The sequence below is a fragment of the Diceros bicornis genome, chromosome 15 (genome assembly GCF_020826845.1).
Source record: "Diceros bicornis minor isolate mBicDic1 chromosome 15, mDicBic1.mat.cur, whole genome shotgun sequence".
In the NCBI taxonomy this organism is placed as follows: domain Eukaryota; kingdom Metazoa; phylum Chordata; class Mammalia; order Perissodactyla; family Rhinocerotidae; genus Diceros; species Diceros bicornis.
Window position 1 is genome coordinate 38,271,642 of NC_080754.1, and position 15,205 is coordinate 38,286,846.

The 15,205-nt window shown below is 38.8% G+C and overlaps 1 protein-coding gene across 2 annotated transcripts in view; it reads left to right on the top strand.

The window, feature by feature from the left end:
* Positions 1-2,590: 2,590 nt before the first annotated feature.
* The window catches only part of LIPH (lipase H), a 48,575-nt gene continuing 35,960 nt past the window's right edge, over positions 2,591-15,205 (top strand). For both annotated transcript variants that reach the window (XM_058556177.1, XM_058556178.1), the window contains exon 1: positions 2,591-2,722. In XM_058556177.1, coding sequence (XP_058412160.1) covers positions 2,674-2,722 — 49 coding nt within the window. In that variant the 5' untranslated portion in view covers positions 2,591-2,673. The remainder of the gene's footprint in view (positions 2,723-15,205) is intronic.

Genomic DNA, 15,205 nt, shown 5'->3' on the forward strand with positions numbered 1-15,205 from the left:
TAAAAACTTTTATTTTGAAATAATTATAGGTTCACAGGAAGCTGCAAAAATAGTACAGGGATGTCTCATGTACCCTTACCCAGCTTCCACCAGTTGTAACATCTTACATAGCTAGAATGCACTATCAAAAGCAGAAAATTGACATTGGTACAATCTACAGGCCTTATTTAGATTTTACCAGTTTTACATGTACCTATTTGTGTGTGTGCGTATGTGTGTGTGTGTGTGTGTGTGTGTGTATGTAGTTCTGTGCAATTTTATCACCTGTGTAGATTCCTGTAACCACCACCACAAGCAGGAGACAGAACTAATCCACCTCTCAAAGATTCCTCATGCTAGTGCTTTATAGTCACATCCATTCTCCGGTTCTCCCACCCTCTCCCCTCCCCATCCTTTGGAAAGTTTTATATTTTTTCATATTTGATATTTCTCACCAACCCAAAAAAGGGAATGAGTTCGTTCTCCCGTTGATTCTTGTGCTGTTTTGAATGCTGGAAGTAGAAACGAGCACACAGCTAGGAAGTTAGGGGACCTTCTGTGCCTACCAGCAAGAAAATCATTAATAGTAACACAAAAAGGCTGCCCAACGGAAATGATTCTTATTCCTATAATTGGCTAGTTTCCAGGAAAATGTACATTGGCTCCGTCTAGATAAACACTTAGCATGGTACTAAAACTGATATGAGCTCAACAAATATTTATCAGGCAAGTACACTGATCCAACAGGGAGCAATGCGTCCCATAACAGGTTCCTAAGAGAATGTGAAACAATTCTCCATTTGTTCCAGAGAACAGTTGTTTTCAAATTAGTAAAGCTTATTACAAAATGGAAAAATAAAAAACCTAGCAGGTCATATATTTGATTTTCCTATTTATGTATCCTTAACTTATTTCTCCAAGCAGGAGATGAAACACAAAAATAGACTAAAATTGGGGCTGGCCCCGTGGCTTAGTGGTTAAGTGCTCGAGCTCTGCTGCTGGCAGCCCGGGTTTGGATCCCGGGCGCGCACCGACGCACCGCTTGTCCGGCCATGCTGAGGCCGTGTCCCACATACAGCAACTAGAAGGATGTGCAACTATGACATCCAACTATCTACTGGGGTTTTGGGGGAAAAAATAAATAAATAAATAAAATTATAAAAAAAAATAGACTAAAGTACTTTAGTCAGTCATTCACCTGAAACATCACTGCTGTAAGGTGATCTCCATTCCTAAAATCCCACAGAGATTCTCCCTTTGATCCGTCTTCTCAACGTTGTGCAGCCCACCTTCTGAGGGGAGGGAAAGGTGTAAACTGTGAGACCACTTAGGTGATAACAATAGTTACCAAGTGGTGAGTGCACTTACCTTGATAGCAGGCACAGTGCTAAGAACTTTATTTATAATAGCTCGTTTAATCCATGTATCAACCCTGGGAGATGTGTGGTTTTATTACCTTCATTTTACAATTGAGAAAACTAAGAATTAGAGAACTTAAATGTTTTGCTTAAGGCCACAAAACTAGTGAGTGGAAGACGTGGGATTTGAACCCAGGTCAGGGGACCACAGCTAGGGAGTCTTGGCTTTCATTAGGTTTGAGGTGTGACACAAAAATCTATAGGCAATACTTTTAAAAGCCCCTGAGGTGATTCTGATGTACTGATTCTTTGGCAATCATTGCTATAATCTGTTTCCTGCAAGGAATCCCCTGTTACTCAAACGGGATGTAGACACAGAGAACTGATAACCTTATATGAGAGATGCTGTTGCTTCATAAACACATACTTCAGGTAGACAATGCTAAATGACTAGTGGCTTTTACCTGATGTTTTGGGTGAAAATGTATTCTTAAATTGTTAGTGTCTTGATTAATTTATCTTTCAGCTTGTCAGACCACCACAAGACTGAGTAAGTGTTGCAAAAGCACTTCCACTAGAAAGGGAATTAAATTACCTTGTAGCTATGGGAGCACAAGTTTAGTTACTGCTAACACTGAGGTGGATGGATTCTGGCATAGTTCTCTATTGAAATCTTTTGCATTTACTTCTCCTTAAAAAAAAAAAAGGAAGAAGAAGAAGGAGAAGAACAGAGTAACAGAGAGATGTGATCTCTGGATAGGAAGAAATAAAAGTATATATAATACCATAGAGTTTCCTTTAATCTGAAGCATATTTTGGCAAATGTAGGTATATGACTGGACTTAATGAAATGTTCTTAATAAAATGTAAAGACTGCCCTATGAGGAATGAGTGTGTGAATTAACATAAAAAGTAGTTTTGTATACACAGACCAACAGAACACTAACCGGATTTGTTTTATTCATAAGAACAAGAGGGGAAAATATCTCAAATCACACTTGATTTCAACACACCAAGCCAAACAACCAATAAACCGCCCACAAAGAATGAAACTATTTTGAACTCGTCATTCTTCAAATATATATTATAATGTTAAGATATGCATAAAATTGTGTAAGACAGAAACATACCTGACCTTTTATTGAAAAGAGGAGGAGTCAAATATCCTGAGAGGGATGGACCCGCCTGCAGTCCCTCAGGAACTTCCTGTTGTCACCACACCTCTGGGTTAGTTATCTGGGCTCTCTCGGAGCAAAGCCCTCAGTGGAGACTCGAAGGCTCTTTGAAGGAAATCGTTCTTCTTGTGAATGTGACACACACTCTCTCCAGTTTCCATATGCTGAGGTTATACTTCTTCATCAGTTTGATGTGCTTGGTGAGATCAGGTAAGTTATTTATTGAATGGTTGTCTTAATTATTTTAAAAACATTTTAGTATTACTGTCTTTTTGCATTTTATCATCCCAGTTCCTTGTTCAATGGACTATTTAAGTTTCTTGTGGTCATTTTTAAAGAAAGAAGATATGGATTAAGTGAACTTTCTAGTTCTGAAAAAAAATTATTTTCTCTCAGTAATAAAAGAAACTATTATTCCTTTGAATTAATTTGTTCTTTTGATGTAAAAAAATTAAATATGCTGAAAAATCTCAAATACTATTATTTTCTTGTAATATCTGATATATAGAGGATAGGGTTTTATAGCTTTCATATGTTTATTTAAATTATTCTTATAGAAAAACATGATTTTGTATATGTAAACCCCTTAGCCTGATATATTAATAAACTAAAAATTATTAATCATAACAAAGAAATAAAGATTAAAACAGTAATGTACATAACAAGGTAACAAGAATAAAGTGAAATGCTTTTTTTAAAAAAAATCAACACTTCCCAGCCTTTTTAGGAATCCAGTCCTTTTTCATATAGCTTGTGGTAATGAAGATTGGTACAGTTTTTTTGAAGGGAAATATATTATACATTAGGAGCCATAAAAATGTTCATGCCCTTTGAACTATTAAAACCGTTGCGAGGAATTTATTCTAAAGAAATAAAAGAAAAAAAAAAGAACCTCATATACAAAGATGATTCTCTATATTGCTTATAATAACTTGAAACTAGATACAGCAGAAATGTTCCCACATACAGGAATAAAGTACAATATATAAACTTTTTAAAAAATGTAGCCTTTAAAATAGTTCTGAAGCAATGTGGAAACGTGCAAACGTTTAAAGTAATGCAAAATAGAAAAAGCAGAACTCAAATTTGTGGATAAACTAAAAATACAACTATGTTAAAATCATGTATGTACGCCTGTAAATAAAGTTTAGAATGGAAATGGAGAAATTAAAATAGTTGTATTAGGATTTTGGGCCAATGCATAAATTTTTCTTAATTTGTGCTTTTGAAGTTGATTTAATAGTAAGTTGAAATTATAGTAGTGTTGATATTTTTAACTGAAAAGCCAACAGATTAAAGTTTTTTTTTAATTTAAAAAATGAACATAAATTTAGAGATAGCTTAAAGGGAGCGGGAGCTAACCCTAATGAAAAAACCTGGTGATGATTTGGGGGTACTTTCTTCCAGTCTCCCATTAGATATCTCTGTTTACAAAGTTGGAACTTAATTTTTTTGTGACCTGCCTTTTTACTTAACATTATCTTATCAGCAAAAGCTTGTTTTAAATGATTCTAGAAGATTTACTGCTGCATGATAGGATCTGAGCAGACAGAGACATATCACAATAAACTTCTGTAGCTAGAAGGACAAAACATAATTATAGCTGTAAGCTAAAATTAGACTTCTCAGTATCTGCAAAACCGTGAACTTGGAACTTTCATGGGAGAGGGTGTTGAATAATATGCATCTGATAACAGAAATTGTTAATCACAAATACATTAACTTTTTGTTTCTCCCTTCTTTGGCTTGCAGTCCAGAAATTAGCAAGTATTAAGACATGATTCAGAAATGCCAAGGATACAAGTCATTCACTTTCACAGATCTTTATTTTGTTGTTTTAACCTTTGTGAAATCACGATAGGAATGTTTGCCATAATCTTACCAGTGGACAAAGCAATGACTAGCAAATGCTCATGTGCACCGGAAATCACCTGGGGAATTTATTAAAAATGCAAAGACTCAATCGCCAGAGATCCACACTCAGTGAGTCTGGGGTGAGATCCTGGAATCTGCATTTTTAACAAACCCTCGAGGTTTTTCAGTTGCAGCAGGTCCAAGGAACGCATGCTGATAAATATTGTTCTAAATTAGGACTGTTGTCATGAACATTTTTTAAAGTTACTCTATTAATATTTTGGCCTGTGGCAGTTTGTGTAAAACTAGGTAGATATTTTCCTAGAGAAAATAGCTTGGTGCCAAAATAGAATTATGTCCTCGGAAATAATTGGCAATCCTCTCCAGGTGATTTATAACTCTGTGTATGTGTGTTTGACTCATCCTTCTCTGACACAGAGGCAAAGGTGAGTGAGGGGGTGGGGTGTGAGGTGCATATTTATTATGCACATGATTAAGAGATGAGAGTGAAGAAATCTGGCATCTCATCTGTTTTCTCAGTTGTATCCTGAAGAAATACAACCAGTGGTTAAAAGCGGAGATGTGCTTCCAACCAAGAGAGAATTTTGCCCATATGCTGCTTGCCTGTCTCTGCCTGGGGGTAAGGGAGAAATGAGCTATTCCCCCAGGTTTGGTCCCGGCCAACTGCGAACACTTCATAATCTGGCTCAGGATGGGGTTTTAATGGCAAATTCAGTGTGCTTCTCTGCGTAAAAAAATATAAACTGAGTTACTTTTCAGATTTAAAAAATTTCATAGAGTTTCATGGCAAGGACATGTCACCTCCCCCTTCTATTTCTCTTAAAAATAGGAGTCCAACTCATTTTCTAATTTCTCCGAGGCAAAGTTTCTGGTCTAAAGAGATGTTTATATCTGGGACTTTCGGAAATCCCTTCAGAACAGTGTTTTCAGGCAAGCATAAGAGTGTCCTCGAGGGGCCGGCTTGGTGGCGCAAGCAGTTAAGTGCATGTGCTCCGCTGCGGTGGCCTGGGGTTTGCCGGGTGGGATCCAGCGTGCACCGACGCACTGCCTGTCAAGCCATGCTGTGGCGGCGTCCCATATAAGGTGGAGAAAGATGGGCATGGATGTTAGCCCAGGGCCGGTCTTCCTCAGCAAAAAAAAAAAAAAAGGGGGAAAGATTGGCAGATGTTAGCTCAGGGCCGATCTTCCTCACACACACACACACACAAAAAAGAGTGTCCTCGAGTGTAGGTTACTGGAAACATTCTGGCTTCATCAGTTAACATGTGGCAAGGTGTCTTCCAGACACTGACTAGCATCCATTGCCCAGCAAGCAGAATACTCGAAAATGTATCTCTTAATCTTGGTCTGAATCTCAGTAAATACTTTCAGATAGCATTGAGTCAGTACACCTGACCCTGAAACTCTATTCTAAAGAAGTTATTAACATACATCTGCGTCATGTTTGGGGGTGGGGGGAAGTGGTAACTCGAACCTAAACGCCTAGAACTTGAGCACCGGGGAAGCCAAAACTTGAAATAAAAAAAAGCATGAGTCAGGGCCATGCCTGTTTTACTTCCTGACTGGATATCGTGCGTTAAGGTTAAATTAGGTGGAATTTCACAGCCGTCACTTGAGTTCAAAGGTTATAAGCTTCACCAACCAGGGGTCTGAGAGAAACTGATACTTCCATTTTTTATTTCTTTATCTATCTATCTATTTATTTATTTTTTGCTGAGGAAGATTCACCCTGAGCTAACATCTGTGCCCATCTTCCTCTATTTTGTGTGCAGTCACTGCCACAGCATGGCCACTGCCATGTGGTATAGGTCCATGCCCAGAACCCAACGGGGCTGCCAAACTGGAGCATATCGAACTTAACCATTAGGCCATGGGCTGGCCCCCTGATGCTTCCATTTTTAATCAGATGACTCAGCCATATCAAGAGGTTTAATATGAAACTATCTTTGCTTATGACTCTCTCAGAATCTCAGAACTTTCTGTCCTCTTGTCCACACTCTCAATAGCTTCATCAGTGGGTTATTTCTGTCCACAGTTCCATCTTCTCTTTTCACTGACACCTCTTTGGATATGAACGGGGAGTCTCCTCTTTTTGAAAAAGTTTTCCCCCAATCAGAAATGGAATCAATTCTTCCAAAAGCAGGTAGAAGCTAAAAAAGGCAGGACTGAGTGTGACAGTGAGACAGTGTGAACAGCTTTATTTAGCTTCAGGGCAGTGTGTCTTTCGAAGACAGAGCAAAAGGATCCCTTGGAAGTTTCATCAGAAAGGGAGTGGGGTTGTCAGTGACCAGTTTTGTCTCAGGGGATCACACTTTTCTGTCCAAACGGGACTCATATGAAATAAGTCAATCTAGGACAACAGATGTCTGTTTTCTCGGTTGTAAAGAAATATAGCCCGTGATTAAAAGAAGCGATGTTCTTCCAAACAAGAAAGCATTTTGTCTATCCAACACAATTTTCTCTGGCAAAGATAAAACAAAATAACAGCTATAGTCAGTCCCTAAGCCTGAGAATAAGAATAGTTTATTTTGTATAGGAACAGCTAGAAACCCTCCCCCCAACAGACTGCATTTTATTATTTATTATGCATATTATTATTTACTAATGCATTGTTATGTATTTCAATAATGCATAATAAAATGACCAAGGTGGGGGCTTTATTTAACCTTCGGTGGTAGAAAATGGAGGTCCATCCATTTCCAAGGGGAAAGAAAACAAAGTGGAAAACTGGGAGCCTGTTTTGATTTTGACAGAAAAAGTGAAACTTCTGCCCATCACCTCCAAAAGGCTTTCATATTTTCACTCCAGTCTTTCCGTGAAAGTGTGAAATTATAGAAAACATTTTTTAAAATAGTTTTATTGAGATATAATTCACATACCATACAATTTACCCAAAGTGTACAGTTCAATGGTTTTTAGTATATTCACAGATATGTGCAACTATCACCAATTTTAGAACATTTTCATCACCTCAAAAAGGAACTCAGGGGCCGGCCCGTGGCTTAGCGGTTAAGTGCGCGCACTCCGCTACTGGCGGCCCGGGTTCGGATCCCGGGCGCGCACCGACGCACCGCTTCTCTGGCCATGCTGAGGCCACGACCCACATACAGCAACTAGGAGGATGTGCAACTATGACATACAACTATCTACTGAGGCTTTGGGGAAAAAAAAAAAAGGAGGAAGATTGGCAATAGATGTTAGCTCAGAGCCGGTCTTCCTCAGCAAAAGAGGAGGATTAGCATGGATGTTAGCTCAGGGCTGATCTTCCTCACAAAAAAAAAAAAAAAGGAACTCAGTACCCTTTAGCTATTGCACCCCAATCTCCCCCTCTATCCCATCCCCCAGCCCTAAGCAACAACTAATCTACTTTCTGTCTCTATAGATTTCCTTATTCTAGACATTACATACAAATGCAATCATGTAATATGTGGTCTTTTGTGACAGGCTTCTTTCACTTACAATGTTTTCAAGATTCATCCTTATAGCATGCGGAACCGTGTATGTTAACTAAAGGGTATTTAATTAGCCAAAATCCCTGCTTGACATAAAGGTAACAAAACACCTATCTGAGCAACATTCTAATTACGATAGTAAAGTTTGGTTATTTTCACGTCTTTTAATGAAAATTAAAAGAAATTTCAATTCCTTGCTACATTTATTTTTTTAGGTTTGGGTTGCCTTTGGTTAGTAAGACTGCCCTGGCAATTTGTTTTCCTGAATAGATGCCTCTTGTCCTTGCAAATCAACTATCTTCCAGATCTTAGAATTTTGCATCCAAAAGGAAGGCTGGAGATTAGCTAAATCTCTGAGGAATGAGGAACCAACCTCTCACTTTAATATGAGAATGATGATGGCCCAAATAAATTATTTGTTTTACCTTGTTAATGACAGAGCCAGAACCAAACCCAGTTTTTTTTCTGGCCAGGGAGAAGCACTGTCACCTGTGTACAGCTAATAAAGCTTCTCTTTCCCAAAATCCTTAGTTGAGTTAAAGAAACTAAAATGATGGAAGGAAAGGAATTGACACTTATTGAGCACTTGCTTTATACCAAATCCTATGCTAAGCAATTTACTTATATTATTTCATTTAGTCTTCATAACAACTCTATGAGGTCAATACTATTAACCAACTTATCATCAACATCATCAACAATTACTAATTTTTTAGCATCTACTATGTACTAGGTAATGCTTTAGATACTTCATAGACATTATCTCTAATTCTCACAACAATCCTGACAGCAGAGCTGAGATTAGGGTGAGGGAGTGAGGTACTCACCAGATGCAAAATTTAAGGGAGGAAGGGGCACTAAAACTGAGTAATCAAGATAAATGATATTTATGCTTTTTAAAGCAATAAAAAATATTTTATTTTGCATGATATTTTAATGCAGTATTTAAATGATATTTAACATTTAAATGATATTTAATATCATTTAATGATATTTTAATGCAAATGATAATATGTGTATCGTTAATAATGCCTATTATAATGCATTGTTATGTATTTCAATAATGCGTGATAAAATATATGCATAGATGATATTTTAATGCAATATTTGAAAAGATCAAAATCAATGTGGATAAGTCCATGATGAACAAAATTTTTAATATGGACTATTTTTTGTTTTACAACTCTGTTATTGTACAATATGAAAAGTCATTTCCAATCAGCCAGCTGTTCCTGGGCCCATGACACCTTCACTTCCTTGCTCAGCAGTTTATGAAGGTTGACAATGGTGTGTGAAAAGACTGAATAATGAAGGGCTATACGTATAGTCATTTTTTTTTTTTTTGTGAGGAGATTGATCCTGAGCTAACCTGTTGCCAATCTTCTTCTTTTTGCTTGAGGAAGATTGTCCCTGAGCTAACGTTTGTGCCAATCTTCCTCCATTTTGTATGTGGGATGCCGCCATAGCATGGCTTGATGAGTGCTGTGTATGTCTGTGCCCAGGATACAAACCTGCAAACCCGGGCCGCTGAAGCGGAGTGTGCAAACTTAACCACTGTGCCATCAGGCCGGCCCCATAGTCATGTTTTTTGATTGTAGCGCTTTTATAAACTTTTCTATTTGGTTCAAAATATGGTAGAATATTTTGATATATATAGTGTTTTTTCTTTTGCCTCAAGCTCAATGTGACTCTGCGAGGCACTATCTGACAGATTGGCATTATTATGACCATCTTACCTGTGTGAAACTGAGGTGCAGTGAGGTTATGTAATTAATTACCAGAGGTCATATAGCTAGTAGGCAATGGAGTTGGACCTCAAACTGAGGTCTGATTCCAAAACCCATGCTCTTTGTAAAATCGTGTTGTATTTTTAAGACATTAGACCAAGATTGGCAAACTTTTTCTGTAAAGAGCCCGAGAGATATTTTTAGCTTTGTGGGCCATTGGTCACTCTTAATAACCACTCACCTCTGCCTTATAACAGGAAAGTAGCCACAAACACATAAATGGGCATGGCCGGATTTGGCCATGGGCAGTCATGCATTAGATTATAACAAAACATCTCAGGCACAAATATATATCTCCGAAGATGTAATAGCCAGATTTCTCTGACATCTTACTTGGATATGTTTCTTTTAATTTAACAGAGAGAAGGCATTAAATGATAATCAGGTCTGCTCTACATAGGAGTCTGCATTCCTCACTGGATGGGAGACATCACCCATCCAATTGTAATTTTCCAGTTGTCAACAGGAAATGGCATTTCAGAATAATTGAATTTCAAAGTAGTCTGAAAAGGAAAGGCAAAGAGTCTCCTGTTTCGAATAAACACTAATAGAAGAGATTAAACTCTAGAAACCAGTTTAACATGTTCTGTGGTTACTCAGTTTGGCTCTGTTAATACTACCTCTGAGAAAACTTGACTTCATAACAAAACAACAAAATAACCAAAAGAGGTTTGCTTTCTGAAGGCATACAAGTAATCATTTTAGAAATACCAGCACAGAGTAGAACTTAAAGAACTAGATTTATGAGGGTGAAGCAATTTAACAAATTTGCTATTCACAAATATCCAGTGCTTGCGTGGTCTCCAAATTGCCTGAGGATTTAGGATCCCACAACAAGGCAATTCCTGTGCTGGGTCCTGGGGACACAATACCAAACCAAAAAACCACATAGTACCTGCCCTCAAGGAGCTTAAACTAATTTGTAACATGGTCCAAAATAAGATAAATTTAAAGTTTTCTTCTTAAAGTGTTATTAATTCTGAAGGGAAAAGGGTTAATAACTTTAGGTGATTCTAAACTAAAAACATCAGAAATGGAATGTATGACTCATTTTTGTTTCCGTATTATTTTCCAGGCCTTGTCACCTGCAGATGTATTTTTCCATAGTTTCAGTTATAATGCATGTGCTATTTCATTCTCCATTTATTTTATAAACATTACATCATATACTCTTTGTGGTATTCATATGGATCATTCTGAATGGCTGATTAATGTCTTAACAGGTTGATACTCATTTATTCAGGAAACACTTATTGATGCTATCTCTGAGCCAGGCCCTGTTCTTGCCACTGGGAATACAACAATGGATAAACAGACAAATAGATCGGTTATCTTGGAGCTTGTACCCTACCTAGTAGGGGAAGTTATTTCAGAATAAGGAAAGAACGATCCAGGTATGGGGTAGGAAAAAAGCAAGTAACATTTAAGGAGAAAAGGTCCCTGGAGTGGAATTCAATATCCCTGGAGTGGGTAGTAGAATAATATCTATAAATCCTGGGGGAAAGACTATTGTTCAAAACCAGGTCATCCTTTAGGCCAAGGAATTCACTTACAGATATGAATGAACTGAGGAACTGTATTATCCATTAGCCCTTCTTGAAAAGACAGCAAGAGCCAGGGGGGAGTGGAGAAGCTTAAGAAAAAGACTCACTGTAATGATTGTGTACATTATAGAACTGAAACTACATAACCACGGAAATATGGTTCCAGAAGGTAATTTTTGTATTCAGCCCATTCTCATTATTCACAATAGCTATACTCTATAAAGTCACCACCAGCACTGAATTAGCAAACACTGAACCATGGCTCCTAGGAGAAATACAGGGTTAGGTGCCTGTGAGTCTCTGGTTACAACATTTTTGTTGACCAATCAATACATAATCTTATTCCATGTGTGTTTCTGTGCAAAGACACTTTTTTAAATATATATTGTGGATTCATTAACATTGAACTCATGGCCAGCAGCACTATAACTCATGCCTGAATGAAGCTTGTCCAACATAGGTATTTTCTCTGTAAGGCACATCACAGCCTTCTTGAGTTTAGGAACACCAGACAGCACTTCAGGACTATGCTTGGGGGCCATTTTAAACAGCAAAATCATCAAGAAAAAGCCCAAGAAGCAAAAAACGCGACAGTAAAATAGACCGTGAAAAGGACATTTGTTATGAGAGCTGAAATAAGGCAGAGTGTGCTGTGTTTGACCTCAGCTGAGAGTGGACGTGGGGAGCAACTCAATTTTTTGCCGCTCTGCGCATGTCCGTGGATGACCGCAAAAGCACCTCGGGTATTGGTTTTTGGAGTTACAAATAACTTCACAAGTAGGTGAATTCACAAATATGAGATCCACAAATAATGAGGATTGACAATGGGAACAAGAAGTGTATATTTGTGTGTGTGTGTGTGTCTGTCCTGAAGGAGGGTCAAGGAGGATATGAGAGGCAATATAAGTGCATTAACTTTCTCATCTTTCTTGGTAGAGAATGAGGAGATAGAACAGATATAATGAACAGAACAGAAACTCTCTATGATTGATACACCAACATATAGAGGCTTAACTTTTTTTTTTCCCCTGAGGATGATTTGCCCTGAGCTAACATCCGTGCCAATCTTCCGCTATCTTATATGTGGGTCACCGCCACAGCATGGCCCCCGATGAGTGGTGTAGGTCTGCGCCTGGGAACCAAACCCTGGCCACCGAAGCGGAGCATGCCAAACTTAACCACTAGGCCATGGGGCCGGCCCTAACTGTTTATTTTTAAACTAAAAAAGGAATCACTAGATGAGCTAAAAATAATTTTATAACTGATAAAAATCATGAGGTAGACATCAGGTCTGTATGGAGAAGTATTGAGTGTGCTAATGCCTCCTCATTTATAACAGAGGATCATTAGATATTGTCTCAAGTTACTAAAGCAAGGTCTAGAGCAGAGTAAGGAAAGAACACTGTTCTGATGAAGGTCAGAAGCAAGACACATGGCAAAAGTTAGAAATATGCTCCACCACAGTCTGAAACACAGCTGCCAGATGCCCAAAATCCTTGCTAAGGGTTCACACTGGTGGATAATTATCTGAATAAATATACCCAAGTCTGGAACAGTTCTGCATGTAGTCTACTTCTGGCCTACAGTCCACACATTTACCTCCCATGAAATAGAGATTTAAGTATTTCATATAAAGTTATAAAGGTAAACAATAGAAGAATTAAAGCAGGCTATAAACTTCTTAGTATGAGAAAGAATACACAAATGAAACAACAAAGAGAGAGACAGGGCAATCCACATCGCAAAAGATAGTAACCAAATAGAGAATACAGCATTACAGTATGAAGTTCAATTGTGTCAGTTTGGGTCTTCCAGGAAGCAGACACCAAGATGGGATTGGATACGTAAGAGATCTAGTGGAGGAAACGTGTGAAGGATAAGGAGGCAGGAATAGGCGGAGAAAGCCTTCACACGTGATGCTGATCTGACGCCTGAGAAAGAAGAGGGGAAAGGAAGGATTGGGTAGGAAGAGCTTTAGCACAGTTCTGAGAATATTTCAGCCAGGCTGATGGGGAGCCCCTGAGGCAAAGTTGCCCTTTATTGGAATCCTATATGAGGCAGGAATGGCCTGCCTGGCCTGGCCCTAGTACCCTGCAGTGCTCAGTCCTTGGCTGGGAGCAGCCTGGGGGAGCCATTGTTTTAGTGTGAACACTGTGGGGCACCTGGAAGCACAGTCAACTCAACTGTGCTCCCTGCAGCAGGTTCTCTTGAAGGCAGATCTGAGTGAGGCGCCTCCATGGCACCACACCAATTATATCTGTGATGCCAATAAATGTGAACTCATCTATTTTTTTAAAAAATGCTCTCAGATTGGGTCATAAAATAAAAGCCAGCTAGATGCTATATGTAAGACCCCTTAAACCAAATGGATTCAAAAGTTAAAAAAAGGATAAAAAACGTTCTAGGCAAATGCTAACAAAAAGAAAGCCAAGTTAAGGTAATAATATCATTTGGTGGAATTCAAGGCAAATGAAGCACATTAAAATGAAAAAGGATATAATATCTGAAATATTAAGTCTAGGTAATAAAAGTAAAAATCTAAAGGCTGGCCGTGTGGTATAGTGGTTAAGTTCTCAAACTCTGCTTCGGCAGCCCGAGTTCTCAGGTTCGGATCCCGGGTATAACCTACACCACTGGGCAGCCATGCTGTGGCGGCAATCCACATGCAAAATAGAGGAAGCCTTGGGGCCGGCCCCGTGGCTTAGCGGTTAAGTGCGCGCGCTCCGCTACTGGCGGCCGGGGTTCAGATCCAGGGCGTGCACCGATGTACCACTTGTCCGGCCATGCTGAGGCCGCGTCCCACATACAGCAACTAGAAGGATGTGCAACTATGGCATACAACTATCTACTGGGGCTTTGGGGAAAAAAGGAGGAGGACTGGCAATAGATGTTAGCTCAGAGCCGGTCTTCCTCAGCAAAAAAAAAAGAGGAGGATTGGCATGGATGTTAGCTCAGGGCTGATCTTCCTCACACACAAAAATAATAATAACAAAAAAAAAAATAGAGGAAGACTGGCACGGACGTTAGCTCAGGGCTAATCTTCCTCAGGAAAAAACAAGGTAAAAATCTATGAAACTAAAACAATAATTTGGGGAACTTGAATTTTCTCCTCAGTGTAACATTGTTATACTTTGCAAAGGAAATTCCCATTGTTGGTATTTAGATACATAATTTCCAGATGATGTAAGAGAAGAAGATTCCTGATTCCCAGACCAGGCCAAACTCCCTATTTAAATTCTCATTTTATTTTATTTTATTTTATTTTATTTTAGTGAGGAAGATCAGCCCTGAGCTAACATCCGTGCTAATCCTCCTCTTTTTGCTGAGGAAGACCGGCTCTGAGCTAACATCTATTGCCAATCCTCCTCCTTTTTTTCCCCAAAGCCCCAGTAGATAGTTGTATGTCATAGCAGTACATCCTTCTAGTTGCTGTATGTGGGACTCGGCCTCAGCATGGCCAGAGAAGCGGTGCGTCGGTGCGCGCCCGGGATCCCAACCCGGGCCGCCAGTAGCAGAGCTCGCGCACTTAACCACTAAGCCACTGGGGCCGGCCCATTAAATTCTCATTTTATACCACATCTCTTTTATGTGGCATATACCACAGGTTGCAATTTTATACTTATTTGTGTGTTTTATTTCATTAATGCCTGACTCTCTAAAATACCACCTGACACAGAACCTTGTTGAATGAATTGCACATTTCCTCTGAGGATGAGAGATAATATATATAAAACTGTTATAATATTTAGTACTGAGAGAAAGGAACAAGGAAATCTGTTTTTCAGCCAGTACTTACAATGGACTTTTCCAGAACACAATGCCATTATAAAAATAACTAAGATATTAAAAACATATGAAATCAGAGTGGTTCTATCAAATGAAAAATAAAAATCCATTTGTTCTGCCCTTTTTGCCTTTCAGTAACTGTCCATTTTAAGGGCTTCTAGTAAAGACTCAGCAAGTCAAGGAGGTTGGTTGAGCCATTTTATGGATATTAAAGTTGGCAGTTGCTGTTGAAAAATTTGTGACTCTTCT